The sequence below is a fragment of the Zalophus californianus genome, chromosome 4 (assembly GCF_009762305.2).
Source record: "Zalophus californianus isolate mZalCal1 chromosome 4, mZalCal1.pri.v2, whole genome shotgun sequence".
Taxonomy (NCBI): Eukaryota; Metazoa; Chordata; class Mammalia; order Carnivora; family Otariidae; genus Zalophus; species Zalophus californianus.
In genome coordinates, this window is record NC_045598.1 from 129,065,537 (window position 1) to 129,083,737 (window position 18,201).

The 18,201-nt window shown below is 42.3% G+C and overlaps 1 protein-coding gene across 10 annotated transcripts in view; it reads left to right on the forward strand.

Annotated features, from left to right (window-relative positions):
- The window catches only part of SULF1 (sulfatase 1), a 174,622-nt gene that overhangs the window by 106,361 nt on the left and 50,060 nt on the right, over nt 1–18,201 (forward strand). For 9 of the 10 annotated variants that reach the window (XM_027602978.2, XM_027602984.2, XM_027602968.2 and 6 more), the window contains 2 exons: nt 9,135–9,286; nt 11,628–11,797. In XM_027602978.2, the coding sequence (XP_027458779.1) occupies nt 9,135–9,286; nt 11,628–11,797 (322 nt within the window). The remainder of the gene's footprint in view (nt 1–9,134; nt 9,287–11,627; nt 11,798–18,201) is intronic. The other variant, XM_027603006.2, reaches the window with a different exon arrangement.

Genomic DNA, 18,201 nt, shown 5'->3' on the forward strand with positions numbered 1-18,201 from the left:
GAATAAAGGCTAAGAAAATTCTCAGCACGTCGATGCTCTCCTTGGGTTTTCTGAATGCTTCTTCATGAAAGGCAACCAAGATGTTTATAGAAGAACTGCAGAGCAAAAATGGTTTTTTTCAGAGCCACCTAGACTTATAAGATTTAAGGATATCATCACTAAAGCTCACTGGAAATGATTTTTAGGTCTACATATTCTCTATTCTGAAGATTTAAAAGTAAAGGATTTCAGAAAAATATATTCTCTTAAGTACCTTTAAAAAGTGAAATGAATTTTTCCCACTGTACTTGAAAAATATGAGGCCATCTGTTTATTTGCAGAACATTCTGTGGGCACTTAATACTTGTTGTTTATGGATAAAAATATTGATTTTGACTATGATAGCATTGTCATTCACAAGCATCTCAAGATCTCCATTCAGAGAGGAAACTCTTCCCATGACTCTCAAGGGTGTTTGCTTATGCTTTGGAAAGAAACTAGGTTACTCAGAGTGCCTTATCCTAAGTGTGTTTTCTCACGTAAGTGATTTAAATTTATGGCACCTTTCATCTGAGAGCTCAAAGGCACTTTGCAAATCCATCAAACATCCCTGTAGGGTTTAGAGACAGCAAATGTACTTGGCTCTGTTTTATAACTGAGGTGGGGATTTCAAATATTGTGTGACCAACTCAGAGAAATGTTCCCTTAATGCCTGGTTCCTGATTTTAACCACCAAATTATGTTTTGTTCATGAGAAGCATCATGTGACATCGATGCCTTTCAATTTCCAGGCTCTCTATAATTTAAAACCTAGTAGCAGATATAGAGCTTGAAGGGTCGGGACTCTCCCCATATCCAGAGTGATATGGATGATGTCTGTCATAAGAAATAGAGATGCAGGATGACACAGAGAACCTTGCCAGGACTTAGAGTGGTCCACTAGGTTTTGCTAATTTGTTTCAGGGCAGATCAAGAAAAAGCAAGAAGATGAATGAGTTCTGAAGAAATTGTGTACAGCAATGGGACCCGAGTTGACAATATTGTATTGTACACTTGAAATTTGCTAAGAGGGTTGGTGCTGTCACCATAAAAGAAAAAAGAAGGAACATAGTATAGATATGAGGTGATGGATGTATTGGTTGGCTTGGAGGTGGTGAATATTTCACAATGTTTATGTATTTCAGGCCATCAGATTGTACACCTTAAATATATTACAATTTTTTAAAGATTTTATTTATTTATTTGAGAGAGAGACAGAGAGAGCATGCGCAAACACAGGGAGAGAGAGAGAGAGGGACAAGTAGACTCCACACTGAGCATGGAGCCCGACCCAGGGCTTGATCCTATGACCCCAAATCATTACCTGAGCTGAAACCAAGAGCTGGTCGCTTAACAGACTGAGCCATCCAGGTGCCCCAAGTATATTACAATTTTTGATTATAAATAATATCTCAATAAAACTAGAGAGAAAAAAGGAAGAGGGAAAAGAAGGAAATTAGTATTTTTTGCTTACCTACCGTGCAGCACGCACTTTAGCTAAATTGTCTCACTTAATTCTTCGGGCAACTTTGAAAGAAAGGATTTGCCTGTGTTACCAAAGACGAAACAGAGACTAAGGAGAGTTGTCACAGGCTAATCAGCGATAGGATGGGTCCATCACATCTGACTCCAGAGTCTTTCCTTTTTCCATCATCTCATTTCTTTACGTACGTTTCTGTCGTGCCTCATTCCAAAGTGCCTTCAGAGACACATAAAACATAGCAAGATACAGAACAGTAAGGACCTTGGCAAATGGAAATGAAGAGTCGTACCAGTAAAAGTCAAGGCAAAGCTTGGTATACAAAGTGTGTGCCATGGAGCTGTGGAGAAAGGGTGCCTATGTGGGGGAACTAAGCTTCCAGATGGCAAGAGCAAAAATCGAAATGCCATCCATTGCAAAGTTTACCGAGTCACCAAGATAGAAATAAATCGGTTGCTTCTAAGAAGTGTAGTGTATTCTGGCACTTGTTTCAATTAGACTATGCTGTATCTACCCTACAATAGATCATAAGAGCTTGGATAAAACAGAGAGAATTTAGTTCGAGTCTCTTATTTTCAGGTGAGCAAATTTCTGCCAACAAGATCAAAAGTGACACATCTGATGTTCTAATGGGGAGAGCAGGTGTCAGGATGTTGGTCTTCAGGGTTCTTGCCAGTGTGCTACCCTACCTGTATGGGTTGGGTCTTGAATGACACTGTGCACCATAAGGCTATCCCGATGACGCGGGGCGCCTGGGTGGCTCAGTCGTTAAGCGTCTGCCTTCGGCTCAGGTCATGATCCCAGGGTCCTGGGATCGAGCCCCGCATCGGGCTCCCTTCTCAGCAGGAAACCTGCTTCTCCCTCTCCCACTCCCCCTGCTTGTGTTCCCTCTCTCACTGTCTCTCTGTCAAATAAATAAATAAAATCTTAAAAAAAAAAAAAAAAGGCTGCCCCGATGACAACTGTCAGGCTCTTTGTATAGCCCAGCTGTCTTCTCCGGGGATAGAAGACTTGCTCCTGGAAGCGAAGTCTGATTCCAAGGCCAACCTTCTTTCTGCTCAGGGGTCTAGACACTTAGGTAATAATTGAATTTATAGTGAGTCATTGTACAGAGGAAAAGGAATTCTTTAAAGGGAACAAGAACTTTTCCGAATAGTTAGAAATAGAAGGATGATCTGCACAGAAGAAAATAAATGTTGATGTGCCCCTTAGTGAATCAGACAAAAGTACAAATTGGAAGACGAAAATGGCAGCGATAGAGACCTATACAATTTAAATTTATCTTTGATGTGAAAATATTGAAATGTGTCAGGCGATTAGGAAGCAAAGATGCCTTTGTGACAATAGTTTATTGATCTAACCAGGGACAGAGACCCATTTGAAAATGGATGATAGGCATTTTAGGAAGTTAAGAGAATTAGGGAAGAGTTATTAAACCAACATAATTATTTATAAGCCACTAAACTAGAGGAGGGAAAGCCGATATATAAAGATATTATCATTTTTCTAATAATGAATACATTATTTGGAACGTTTAGCTGAGAACCTAAGAAAAATAATGCAAGAGGCTAAAATATGTATCATACATATAAATATTCATCGCGAGAAAAGCACAACGCAGTAATCAGTTTTATGAAGAATAACTCCAAGAAGACAAATTACTAAGAGGCTAATTTTGGGAGGCATCCAGAATACGTGGATTTCAATGGATTGAATTGATCCAATATTATATTTACCATCGTATGACATGATTTTTCTTTCTCAGAACTGAGGCATATTTTTGGACTGGCTATAGCCGGAATTTTTTCTAACTTTACTCATGGAAAATATGACTCTCCAACAGCTTAAATTTTCAAAAGGGGAAAATACAGCAACATGTCTATTGCATTTTATGTTCTGACAAGTGAAGTGGGAATGATATTGGATTATCTATCATAAAAATGAATATCCTGCCTGACTATCCGCTCAAAAAAATAATTTGGTGTGAATTTCTTGTGAGAGTATAGACTTGAATGTAAAACCTGGCATAAGTTTTAAGGTAAAAGTAAGAGTCTCTCCCTATAATTTTTATACTGATTCATTTAAAGATTGTAGTGTTCAAGTTACAATCAGAATACATGATACATAAAATCACATGTGAATTAAATTTTAGTCATAACTCATTTTACTTCATATCATTTGGGTAGAAGAGGCAATATTTAAAGGAGAGCTGCAATAAATTCTTTTGTAAAAAATTCTTTTGTAACAAAATAATTTGGACAAAGGAATCAATTTTCTGCTTTCATGTCTTTTTATTTTACAAAATCTATTTATGTTACCATACATTCGTTGAACTACATATACCTAGAATTACACTAAATGCTGGGATATGAAGAGATATAAAGAAAGATCCTTGTCTTCATTAGACTTACAGACTAGTTGGGGAATTATAGTTTTAACTTGGTTCAAAATTATGTATATTGTTAGTTTGTCAGTTACTACCAGTAAAATCCTGTGACCCCAAACCTATCAATGACGATTGAGTAAAAGCTCAATTAGTGTATCATTTGTTACATTAAATAAGATTTAACTTCTCCACAGCATCAGAAATCTTTTGTATAGTTCCTATTGCTGACTAAAAGGCCTTTGCTTCAAAAGATTTGAAGAGAAATTTTTAAAGTATTATGTAACAGATAGTCCTGGACAGAAGTAGCATGGCCTAAAGTCAACAGTAATTATAATCAGGTCTTTCTGATCTTTCTCCCTGTCACCTGACCCCCCCCACCACCACCTTTCTTAAGTAGCCATAAAGGGAAGTATTTAATGGTGTCTCAGGAAAGAGAATGATACGAAAGGGCAGGTAGATAGTGTGCTCGAGATATATTCCCATAGTAGTAAATTGACTGAATTGCCAATGCCAAAGGATAAGAAAAACTTCATACGACACATAACAGAATGACATTATGGGCAAGAAAACAAAATTCACCTTAGGGAGGGAGAAAGAGATTTAATACATCTGGAGGAAAATAATTAGAAGCCCAGATAATCAATTGCAGAGCGCTGCCAGGAAGCATAATGTTGAAAGAGGCCAGGGGTGATTACAAATGAGTCTCAATGTTACGAGGCAACAAGAAAGGCCAGAGGAACTTGAAGCCAGCAGCACCGGGGGTGCCGCGTGTGGTGACGCATGAGGTCCTGGTCTCTCTTGGAACGAGTGCAATGGGTGAGGGCACATCTGGAATCCTGAGTACATATTTTACACTCCATTAGCACAAAGACACCGAAAACCTGGAGGGAGTTCTGAAGCCAGTAACAAGGACTATTAAGAGACTCAAAGGAAGAGTTTATAAGGGGAGGATTAAGGGAGGGGCGATGGCCATGGCAATGGGTAGAAAGCAGCGCTAACCAACCAAACAAGGACAACAATGAGGGAAAGGCAGGAAAATCCTGTCTTGGCTGCCCTCGGAGGAAAAAAAACAGAGAACAAAACTGAACATGGCAGAAAAAGAAAAAAAATCTAAAAACTAATTAAGCAGGAAAATGTAAGCCAAATGGGAATTGGTTGCCACAAAATAAGTCTGATTGGGGAGGAAAAAGATGTAACCTCTCGAAAAATTTTTTCAGACTCCCAAGTACAGAACTCAGACAAGACGTCCTCCTACTGCAGAATGGTAAAGTACTTAAAATCAGGACACAGGGTTGGGAGGTTGATGGTAATGGTGCTGCTAATAATAATACAGGCAGCAGCGGTCTTTAATAAGCTCTTGTTAGGTGCCAGGCACTGTTTGAAGTGCTTTACATATGTTTTAATTCACTGGATTCTCACAACAACCCTACCACTGTTCTTATCATCATCCTCATGGTTTTACAGATGGGAGAACTGGAGGTGAAGAGAGGCCAAGTGACTTGCCTGTGGATGGATAGCTAGCAAATAGCACGGCCAGGTTTTAAACCCAGGCAGGCCGGCTTCCGGGTCTATATTCCAAACCACTGTACTCGTCTGCTTCTTTTAAGACCAAAGGAGAGAAAAGGGGCGGGGGAGCCCTGGGGATGAGGAGCAGGCCAGAAGAAAGAGCAAAAGAGCAGGGCCTGAGGTTATTAAGTGAAAAGTTCCTGGAAATAGTCCCCTTCTGAAGTCATGTTGGCGGGGTGTGGCCCTGGTCTGCCATCTCTGACTCAAAGTCATTATTGCCTTTTGTCAGAAAGGAAAATCATCTTGTGGTTCTCTGTGAAAAGGGGGTTGGTCTCTGAAGACGAGAACCCCTCATTAGAATTCCTACTGCACGTAGTTTGCTCAGAGGGAAATCCTGAGTTCTATCTGACCTGAGATCCTCTGACACTTTGTCCCACACACATCAGTCTGCTCTGGGGCCTGGCAGAGTAATCAAGCAGTGGGCGTTTGGCCAACTGACCATTTGATGGATTTACTCATTTGCAGACTCAACATATAAACGCTCATTCAACAAATAAACAGTGCTATGTTTCTCGGACTTGAGTTAACTCTTCAAAGAAAATAAATCTCGTCAGAAATAGCAACTTCAGCCACTTATAATTCCAGTGAAAACATCAGTCTAGAACTTGTAGAATCCCCAGAATACATGGAGGTCCATGAACCCCAGTGCAGGAAACAAAAACTATGAAGCCCCGAGGCTATGTGCAAGGATGGGGAGCCGGGGGAGTATAGAGATGAGGCAAAGGCGAAATTCACCCTCAAAGCCTTACAGGCTAAGGGGGATTACCTTACATACGAGCAGAACCATAGCACAAGGAAGGAAGGGAAGATGGCATTCGAGCCACAGAGACAAATTGCTGGGGGACTGGGCAAAGACTGGGATTGGAAGGGCACCTGGTCTAGCCTTGATACGCATCAGGGAGATGCGGGAACTAGCACGGGCAAAGGCTATAAGAGCTGAAAACCAGAGCAAATGGAGAAAACACATTCTCCAGAGAGAGGCACAAATAACAGAAATGCAGGCTGGGATCGGAAAGAGAGGGATTTTATCCAGATCCAAAGGTGGCCTTGCATGATATGCTATCAAGTGAAACTTGATTCTCTCAAATGAAACTTGAGGGGGCTCCATCCACGACTGTGACAACGAGGTGAGGTCACCAGAGCCGGTCTTCAAGAAGGTGGCACTAAGAGTGGACAGACCCGGGAGGCTGGTTAGGGGCTCTGGAAGGAGACTGTGAGCATTCATGAGGGGCATCGAGTAATCGGAGAAAGAGGGGCAGGTTCGAGAGCTGTTATCCACGTAGAATCTTCAGGTGGTGGCGCCTGCTTAGCAAGGCGACCAAAGGAGCAGGTGAACCGGGCAAGGCTCTGGAGTGCTGAGCCTGGTCAACCAGGAAGATGACTATGACACTCGGAGAAGAAAAGGGTATCTGAGGAGAGAAGTGCCCTTGGAAGGGAAAACGATTCATTCCGTTCTGGACGAGCCTATTAAGAGGGAGGAAAACATTCCTCTGGAGGTATCCTACATGTAGCTGTGTATCAGGATGAAAGCGAGCTAGCTAGCCCATCAAGACACAGAAATAACGTACCGTGGACAGTGCTGAGATTCAGAAATGTGTGCTTCAAGAGCGATACTGATAAAGTGCCTGATTCTGGGATCTGTTTTCATCTTACCGGGCCTGTCCAGGAGCGATCTTTCTTCGTGTGTGTAAGTGGAGACACCTGTGAAACCAGCTTAGTGAAGATACACAGTGGCTTTGACATGGAAGGCATCTGATTAGCCATAGTTTCTCCCTAAAATGAAAGATGGCAGCCTTTTGAAAATCAGAAAAATTAAAGCTTGCGTGCATGTGTCTATTACATATGCATAGATACGTAGGTAGAAGTGTGTGTGTACGCAACACACACACGTAAACACATACACCTACAAATACATACATAAAAATTTCTTTGCTCCCTTCTACTTAAGGGGAAGGCTAGGTACATGGCTACTAGGGTGACCAAACATCTAGGTTACCCAGAATAGTGCTTGTTTATGCCTGCCTTCCTGGTGAAGTTACAACTATTAGAAATAGTACCCTCCTTGTCTTGCAGACTGATTGAATCCTGCAGTTCTGAGGGCTGGTTGGCTCTTAAAAAACCCATTCAGAACAGTGCATGGAACACCACATTCTCCACTTTCCCCACAAATGAAAATGTGTGTGTCTTTAAACCAAACCTAAAAAATTGGTAACAGCCTCTTAGAAGTAGGATTTGTCTCAGAATCATGCATGTAAACATGAGAATACCTTCACTATGGATCCCAGTTTGGCTTTTCTGTAATTGCAGAGAGTTATGCCGCTGTGGTATTAGAATAATTTTTGCATGTCATCTTGAAATAGAAGCATGGATTTTAAGTACTAATGCAAAGGTAAAGGAGAAACACTTCTTAAATGTATGCAGTTTGTTTATTTTCTCTGTCAGAATCATAAATGCTGACACATTACCTGTAATTGAAGTGGTTAATGATTTATCAGCAAGGTGATTTGGTCAGCCATTACACACAAACTTTGGTATACTCCAGAATGCTTTATTGCACTTGTGAAGCTGTCTTGTCTAACCTGAATTTACATTCCGTGGTGATAACGTGGTGTATGCAGTGTGATTAAAGTAAGTGAATGTATCAAAAAAAAAGGAAAGAAAATTAATCGTACCCTCTTTCTCAAAAGTGTGCCGACAATACATTTTTGGCTACCCTTCTGAGAGTTACAAGGATTTGACTTCAAGATCTAACCCATTTTGTTCCCGAAACCCCAACCTGCCCTACTCTCTCCTCTTTGCCCATCTCTTCTCATCCTCTTTGGCAGAGGACCAAATCCAAATCCCAAGTTTCCCTCTGAAAGGATTGGTAGGCTCTGTTGCCCAGTGGCCTTCCTTAGGTGAGACATGCCAAAGTTACAAATGTGAAGTCCCTCCAGGGGCCTCATCGATGAGCAGTAGAGTGTCTGTGTCCCATGTACTTCTCTTAGACTATGATTCTATGAAAGTTAGTCATCTGCGTAGTAATTCTGTGTCACCGGAATTTTTTATTATCAAGAATAGACATACACATTCATAAAATACAGATAACATGAACACCGACACCATAAAATGTGTGTGACATAAAAACCCTTACCATGTGCTGAAGAAACGGAGTTTACCATGGTTCCTTGACTTGGAAAATTTGTATTCTGGATATGCAAACATAAAGACAAGCTTTTCTATAGGGTTTTTATAATTTATAACTCTCAAATAGTAGGTTAAAAACTTATTTTCTCACCAAGACTGAACTTTCAGTTCCCCCCAACTATTTGCCCAGAGACAGCATTCCACATTTCCACTGGCTACTTCTCTGACTGTTACATCAACTTAACAAAAGGGTACATTCTGCTTTTATTCTAGCAGGACGGCAAGAAACAGATGCACCCCAAGTACCATGATCATTATGGTGATTTTATTGCGCTATAATCCATGTACATGGGTACTACGCTTATTTATTCAAAAGGAAAATGTCTGTGTGTCACTTTGCCAAAGGATCAGGGTATTACACTATATTTTGGCGTTACCAAGGTTTACTTTTGTTTTACTGCCCCTTTTTCAAATCCTAATTTCATACTTACGCATTTATGCATTTATTTGTGATTAATCATTTCATATGAGAAAATAATCCTTTTTTTCCCTTTGCAGCCTTTTTTGGAAAATACCTCAATGAATATAATGGCAGCTACATCCCTCCTGGATGGCGAGAATGGCTTGGATTAATCAAGAATTCTCGTTTCTATAATTACACTGTTTGTCGTAATGGCATCAAAGAAAAGCATGGATTTGATTATGCAAAGGTAATTTTCAGGCACTTTTACGCTGCATCAATTTACTTTGTGCATAATGGGGAAAAGCCATTTTCAGTGAGTTAACTTATCCACGAGATTGGCTTTCTATGTTCTCACAATGTTAGAATGAGAAATTTGAAGGTAATTTTAAACTCCAGGCAAGAAAAAGATTTTCAAGGAACACCGACTTTGAATAGTGATTCTTTTTTCCCTCATTAGGATGAAAGGCAATCAGCCTTTGATGAAGTATCATCAAGAAAATCATAGATGCCTCCACTCGGTCTTGTGATTTTTTTTTTTAATTTTTTACTCCCTAGAGGATTTGTCCACATAATGAAATGTTCATCTTGTACCATTTCGCTTTTCACTGGTGTAAAAGTGCATTTCGTCTGTGGCTTCAGGTTTTGAGCAGACAAGCGCAATAATCAAAGGTCGGGGAAACCACATTCTTCGCTTTTCCTCCTGTCTGACCAAGCATTGATATGTGACAAGGACACCTGCCCCACAGCAGCGAGAGTCCACAAAAGTCCCTGGGGCCATCAATCCCCGGATTTCCAAATCAGTTCATAGAAACTGAAATCCACACGTCCCTCCGTGTCTCTAACAAATCCATCCCAGATTAGACTTTCTAAAATTCACAAAGGTTTTGTGATTGCCAACCGAAAATAAAACAAGTTTCAGATGACAAGAGTGAAGGGGAAAATACCTTCGAATTTAGCCTGCTAATTAGCCTAAAATACCTCTTCCCTTCTAGCCATGCCCAGCTCTTCCTCACTTATCTATAAGAAGCCGACAATCTGCTCTATCTAGCGTAGATCACTACGAAAGAGCCATTGGTAGAAATCAGAGAGAGGGAACTTGATTTAATTTTGGCACAGTGCTGCCTTTATGCTTGGCCCGATTTGAGCTCAAGGAACTTGGGAGATAAGGTGTTGTAGTCTCGCTCTTTTGTCCCCTTCAGAAAACAATGAATGCAAATGAATTCACAAACATTGCTAATAGGATTCCAGATTCATCAAAGTTGAGAGCTGGCGGGGACCTTGGAGGCAGATTTGAGCAATGTCCTACAAAGTGCGCTAATTGTCACCGCTATCATTTTTTATCTGTGGGGATGCTTTCATGCTCCTTGTTCAAGCTATTAACCTTTCTTTCCCTGTTGTCCTAAGGAGAGCAAAGTAATCAAGATTCCCTCCAAAGACTAAAATTAGCGTAACTTGCCCATTATCACAGCTGATTAAGTGTCAAAGACAACTGTGTCCGGAAAGAATATATGGCTTTTTTTTTTAGTGAGAAAAGGAATGAAACAGACACTCCCATGGAAGAAGGTGATGGCCTGTGGAGTTGTCCTCACAATGACATGTGACACAGATTTCCTCCCTTGGGCACTGCTTTTGCAGCTGTGCTGGTCCCTGAATCTACATGTGATTAGTCATGCCTGAGAGCCTCTGACACTGTGAATGCTGTCTGGGCACTTTCTGAATAAACTTTGTACTGGAGCTCCAGGCCAACGATACCCACTTAGAGGAAGCAGGTGGTTTAATTTAAGTTTTCATCGTTCCTTTTCATTCCATTTCTTCCTTCCCCCTTACAGAGTTGCATCAGGTCCTCAGACTGCAGCTTGGGTCATTTTATTAACAAGTCAGGCTCCAATCCCAGCAGCTGTATCATTTTAGTTGTGCAATTAACAGTATAATCTGCAGGAAATCAAATGCTCCCCATATTTAGTGTTTCGAGTGAATTAATTGATAAAATATTGCAGCTTTTCCATGTGCACCCAGATTTTGGCTATGGCTTTCATTAGCAATTAATGTGTAATTCCCACAGGTGAATTTTGAATTTAAAAAAAAGACCTTTTCTTTTGTTTGTGCATGTGTGTGCGTGTGCCTGTGTGTGTGTGTATGTGTTCTGCAACTGTGAATTTGTAGTGGGCGTGGGTGTTTCCTGCCCTTGAAGTAATTAAATTTTTTGTCAACGACGAATTACATCAATGAAACCTGAGAATGAAATATGTATCCGGTGTTTCAATGGGCTCTAGCATTTGGATTGCCAGATCTGATCATTATCTTGGTCACACAGGACTGGACTTTTTTTCTTTCCTAATTGCTAAGTTGTGCCTAACTCAAAATACAATTTTTGCATGTTACCAAGCTAGCCACCCTAGAAAGTAACCGGCAACTGATTTTGTCTGTTACGGAAGATGTTTTGCTGCTTTGGGAAGCATCATCTTCCTTCCTGCTTTAGACCTTATCCCTTCATTCAGTGAGATGCTTCTGAGGAAAGCAGTATTCAAATGTGATCTGATGAATGTCACCTTTTGTAATTTTTGTTTTGTGTCAAATGTATGTTTCAGGACTACTTCACAGACTTAATCACTAACGAGAGCATTAATTACTTCAAAATGTCTAAGAGAATGTATCCCCATAGGCCCATTATGATGGTGATCAGCCACGCTGCGCCCCACGGCCCCGAGGACTCGGCCCCACAGTTTTCAAAACTGTACCCCAATGCTTCCCAACACATGTGAGTAATAACGTAGGTTCTGGGACCTGCTGAACACGGGTCTTTCCTTTGCTCCCCACCTCCCTCCTTTCCCTCACCCCGTTTCCTTCCACGCCGTCTCTCCAGAGGCAGGTACACCAACGAGCTCTTGCCATGAGCCCACGGGGCAGGCTGGCCACGGGGCCTGGCATAAAGGACCTGGTCTAGTGTTGTGATTAGGAATCACATTTCCAACTTTTGTAAGTAGCTAAGTGGAAAGGAAGAGAAGCACGTAGGGTGAATGGGGGAAATTTGTATCAGGCGTTCCCTTCGGTTGTCTTACATGATATTCCTGAGCATGATCTCATAAAAATAACGATCAAACGGTGTACTCCTCAGAGCAGCAGAGTGGTGCCCCCTGGTCTGGTTGTAGAAACATGGGTCTGTCTTCTAGGCGGATACTGGGGGCAGCTTTGCTGCAGATGTGCAATTAGGATTGCTGCAGAAAGCAGCTTGCATGGGCTTGTCTGAGAGGCCTTCTCAGGTCACGGTTTTAAAATAACCTGATGTTTCTTTTTGAGAGGCGGGAGCCTTGGTAAGGAGGGGAGGGGAGGCCCAGGGGAGGGGGCTGTTGGTGTGGGGAGACCAAGGCAGAGAGCAGAGAGCCCTGTTACGCCAATAACTCTCACTAGCCAAGAGTGGAAACGTCCGGATGCTTTGGCAGCAAAGAACAGGATTTTGTTTTTTACTCCATTGACTCGCTTCCTTCCCATCCTTTGCAATAACATCCAGCCTTCCCTACAGAGCAGTTGGCTCTGTGTCTGCGGAAGGATCGGCCATCAGACAGGTAGGGACCAGGGAATTGGTATGTTTCCTTCATCAGTAAACCTCCAAAATTAGTTCTTAATCTGTTTATGCTTAAGTATCATCTCTTCTCACCCACACTGATTTCCCAGCCACAATCCCAGACAGAAAGAAAATAGAGTAAATGTATTTACGAGAAGAGAGACATACCAAAGGCACTGTAGTTGCTGGTCATTACAAATCTTATAAGGAAAGAATCTTTCCTTATATTCTTATTTTTTTATCTTATAACTAGTAAGCTGATGGTTTTGGGCCAGTGGTATTCAGGTCATCTCTATCATATCGAGTGACTTAGAAGGAAGGAGGTCAGAGCCGACTGAGGACAAGAACTAACAGTAAATATAAAACCAGGACAGATACCCTACTGAACACGCCCAGTAGGATGGAAGGATGGAAGTGTCTCAATACATAAACTATCGTCACCAAAGAAAGCAGGTTGCCCCAGCGCCTGGGGAATGTGGTCTGGGTGAGCCGCTGTGTTTTGGAAAGAACTCTGTGGATGGATATACAGGCCTCTGAAGGTCCACCTACATATAACCATGAACCACAGTCATGAGCGAAGCCCATGAGTGGCGAGGGGCTCTCCATGACAGATCACTTACAGATTTACCAACCCGCTGGCTCAGTGAAAGAGAAAGGTCTTTGCAGGCTTCTTCCCCTGCCCTGGGGCCCAACGTTCTCTTCCCTTCTGAATCAGAAAAATCCCTCTGTGTCGGTTCTCTTGTTGCATTGGCAGATGCTCCGCCCAAGGTGGCTTGCTACAACTGTAAACCTTGCTGGTGTTTTCCCGAGGTTGAGGAGAGGGGACTGACAAAATGTGGTGTTTTATGGCTCCTTAGAAATCAGCCTGCCTTTGAAGCTTCTGGGCAAGGTCCTGAGCCGACAGAAAAATCAGCCGCAGGTCAAGAGGTTCTGACAGCTCAGTGGCATGCACAGACAATTGTAGGAGGAGAGGAATCTGCAGACTTCTCAGGGCCTTCATGATAACTAAACAACAGTATCTCTGAGCCCAGCAATTAAAAATTCTATTTGATTGCACAAACATTTATGAGTGGCGCTATCCGGTACAGCCGGGTCGAAAGGCATGAGGAAGACACAACGGCTCACAATCGGGAACCAGTGAGCAAAGACGGATGCGCATGCTGGGGCCAAATTCAGCTTGCCGCCAACTTTTGTTAATAAAATTTTACTGAAATACAGCCATATTCATTTCTTTATGTATAGTTATCTGTGGCTGCTTTCGCAATTCAACCGGAGAGTAGTTGTGGCAGATACAATATGGCCTGCAATGCCCCAAATATTTGCTCTCTGATCCTTTACAGGATGAGTTTGCCCCCAACCCCTACTCTAGGGAGAGGATGGGCGAGTGTCCAAATAGCCATAGCACCAGTGGGAACAGAAGGCCTAAGTACTAGGGCAGGCCTTCAAGGGGCTATGGAAGTTTGGAGAAAGAGGCATTCACATCTTTTCGGGGAACACGGAAAAGTCATGGACCAGCAGACATTCAGAGTGGGCCTCAAAGAATGGGTACCATTTCTGCAGCTGATTCTACAGATTGGGTGGATGGTTTCAGGAAGAAAATGCAGCATGGACAAGTGGCCGCCACATTAAGTGAGGCGATCTGAGATGTGACCTAGGAGAATGGAGCGCGAGGAAGGCAATAAGGGATAAAGCTAGAAAGGGAAAGTAGCAGAATTGTGAGGACTTGAATGAATTTGTATATCACTGTAAGCAGAGAGTCACCAGAGGTCATTTGGTGGGGTAGTAACATAATATATAACTCGGTCATTTTCACATGTGAATTGTTTCAGTTATTCCTTTTGAGCTCACGTAAACCACGTGTGTGCCTTACTAGTGACTCTATAAAACAAAACCTATGCATGGCAGAGTGAAAAGTATTTAGGCCTTTGAGACAAACAAGTATGGGTTCCTTTTTCATCTGTTCCACTAAGCCTCTGGGCAATTTTTTTTTAACCTCTAGGGACCTCCATTGTCTCATCTGTTAAATGGGGATAATGCTAGCACTTTGACATGGTGTCGTGAACAAAAATTAAGGGAGGAAGCATCGTTCAAGTCCCCACATAGGGCCTGGGACAGAGAAGCCACTTCATAGATGCTGATTCCTAGTGATCTTTTCTATTGAGATGAACCATATGAAGCTGCTCTTTCTTGATTCCGTCTTTCTTGACCCACAAAACGTGCAGTTTCATTTGGCTCAACTTCATGTTGAGGGGAAGCAGCTGAAGAAATGACAAGTGGATACGTGTCCTTTGTGATGTGACAAAGCTCTTGACAAGCTAAGACTCACACTGAGACAAGCCTGTCACGGCTGGCCACTCTAAAAACCCAGGCAGGATAAGCACCAATCTGGGCTGTGGTATCTTTTCTAGGTGCAAAATGTGTGCTGCGAGCAAGTGCCAGTGAGGAGAACACCCTCAGCTCTAGAAAATGAAAATCCATGCGGTTGGTCCGGCGCTTCAGCTTCTATTCGCTGCTAAGCCTTGGGCTTTGGTGCCCCCAGCATGGAGAGAGCCGCTGTGTCTCCTGCGGGCCTTAGAAGGCCTGAGTCATCTGCATCTTAGTTGTCCAGGACTCCCTGGCTGTCGCTCGCTGTAGAAGGGGGCTGGCGAGAGCCCGTGTGCGGTTCTTGTCACTGTGAGTGACTGCACAGGTCCACAGTTCAGTCTGTGGACAAAAGGAGAGAGACGGATGAAGACAGGCGGCTAATTGTGGTGCACGGAGCTCCTGAATGGCCGGGTTCCTTAGTGAAAACATTAGCCACACATTCGAGCAAAGGGATATAGGAAGTTAAGTACTTTGCAGAAATGTTTGGCAAGCCCTCTGCAAACAGTGAGAGGCTATAGACTCTCCCTGTTCGGAGAAGCAAGCAATGTGAACACGTTCCTTGAGGTCGCCTTCTTTGGTAGTCACGCAGTATCCGGATGTCTTTCGTGTGGCCTCAGGTGGTAGTCATCTAGCCCTCTCCAACTGGAGTGAACACATCGTGTTTCCACGGCGCTTTTCATTCCCAACAAAGGAAGAAAGCCAGGCCAACATTGGCTTGCTGGCTTTACACACGAGGCTGGAGGTTTTGCCAAGCAACTAAGAATGGGGACGGATGTGGACCCCTCGTGACTATTTGGCACTGTTTAATCAGAAGCAGCTCGGCTGTTCTCGGCCTCGGCAATATCTGAGGGAGCCTCCATCATAACATCACACATAATAATCCTTATCATAAAGCTCTTCCTTATGGTGAAGACCCTACTGTGCTTTTCAGTAAATTACCTCCCAGGATCCTCATGGTACTCCTGTAACCCTCGCTCCCACAATGACATAGCTTTTCTCTCCTGGCCACCACGATGTGATAACATGCAGTAGTGACAGGAAAGGAGATTCCATTTACCTACCCGATGATTCTGGGGGAAGCTAAGAGACTCCCCCATCACCTTCCTACCAACCGTCCCCCTATCAACTGAGAATTTTGTTGTTGTTCCAGTTCATCAGTTCTTTCTCCCCATCCCTGGAAATGTGTGTGAACATACAAACACGGTTCAAGTGAAATCTAAAATCCTGGTAGAACAATCCAGGTCCACTAACTTGCGAGAATCCATCTAAAAGTGCAGTTTGGGGATGAGGTAGTACGTTAAAGGGACAACTACCTCTGCGTAAACCTCAGAACAAAGTTTTTAAAACACGTTTGTTGTCCGAAGTTGGAAAGAAATGTTTTTCCTTAGAAGAATTTGCACATTCTCACTTCATTTCTTCCACAGATCCATAAAAGAAAGTGCTTTTGAAAATGAGAGAATTTTAAATTCTCCATAAAAATCTTTAATTTGGGCAGAACTCATTGCTCCTTTCCTGTGTTCCCACTTTGTTCTTCTATCATTGACCTGCATATCCCATGGCAGTGGCTGTTTACCCAGACCCTTGAAGTCAAACTGCACACCTCCAGGGGGCAGCATTCACACAAGATACTGTGTGAATGGGACCCTGGAGTTAGGCAAGATAGCCCTTTCCAGAAGGCAGGGCCAAGTGTTACATCTCTGCCTCCGGTGCCTGGGGAGCATGGCTCCTGCCCTATCCCTTGCCAGATACTTTTTTGTTTAGCAAATGAATAAGCATGTTAACCCCACCTCCCAGGTGACATTAAAACATATTTTAATGGCATAAAAATATTTAAGCCGTCGGTTTTACGAATTAGAGGACACCTAGAGATCATCTAATACCATAAATTTTTAGATTGAAAAATGAAGGCCCAAACTCTATTTAAAAAAAAAAATTAAAAACTCAAATGGCTTTACCCAGGTTGTGTAAGTAGATAGGGACAAAGCTGGAGTCAAAACTCTGTTCTCTTGGCCCTAGGTGATCTTTGCATTGCCCCCTGGCTTGCTCAGTACTCTTCACAGTTAAAGTTAATATTACAAGTGGCTTCTGTGTGTGTGTTTGCACAATTCTGCTGGAGTTTGCAGCATCTTAGAAGACTTTTTTAATTTAGTTTCCTGCGGTATCTATAATCAAGATCATTTGATATTATTCTGCGTGTGTTCAAATGTTACCTACCTAAAGACATTTGAACTCAGGTGGGGAATATCTCTACAAAGTCAATTAAATAAGTTCAATTTGAGTGAAAGCTGAGATGGTGTGGCTTGGGAGATTAAGTATAGAATTTCCAATTTAATGCTTTGAGTGTGTGTCTTAAATCTCTATAACTGGCTTATTCTGGGAATTGAAACCTATTTCATTTCTTACAGAATGACGGTCCTGCTACTAATACCCTTTAAGAGTTAGATCATTAGAGTTTTTGTTGTTGTCCGACACTAAATAACAAATGAAGAAAACACATGTTCAGATATAAAACACTAGAAAACACTAGAAATGTCTTTCTTTTCACTGGGTGACAGCAAAGGCCATCAGCAGTAAAAATGAACTGCTAAGTTCTTTGCAATTCCCTGAATATGGATTTAATATACAACACATTGCTTTTCTTAAAACCACTTCTCTTCCAGTGAGAATTATTCTCCCCAAATACCCACCCATCAAAAAGAAAGATGACATTATTGATTTTCAGGATTCGTATTCTCCTTATGCCAATAAGCAGTAGAGGAGAGAGAATCAAAGACCAAAGAGCATCGGCATTGATGGCAAAGGTTGAAGTCACAAATGTGTGGTCGAAAGGATCTGTGATCTAGTGCTGAGCAATAAATCCAAACATGGAGAAAAAGCAACATGCAGAGAAGAGAAGCCTCACCGGGGAAAAGTTAACATTTTTAACTATGAGAATAGTTATGTTTTGGGGAGAGTGTAAGGCCTGGAATGCACAGTTACTGGGTAAAATCCTTCTCGGAACGGACAACAAGGATTCTTACCAGATCAGGCACATGCAACTGTAACCCCAACGTGGATTTTTTTTTTTAAAGCAACAGAAACTTAAAAACGACAATTTAGTCATCTGTCCTCTCAGTTTTCAAGCAAAGAGCCAGTGTTACCTGTCTTTTCGCTGATGCATCCAGTTTGCCTTGGAGGGTCCGACTTTATCTTGTGTTGTCAGCAAAAGCAGACTTCGGGCAGCTGGTGGGAGGCAC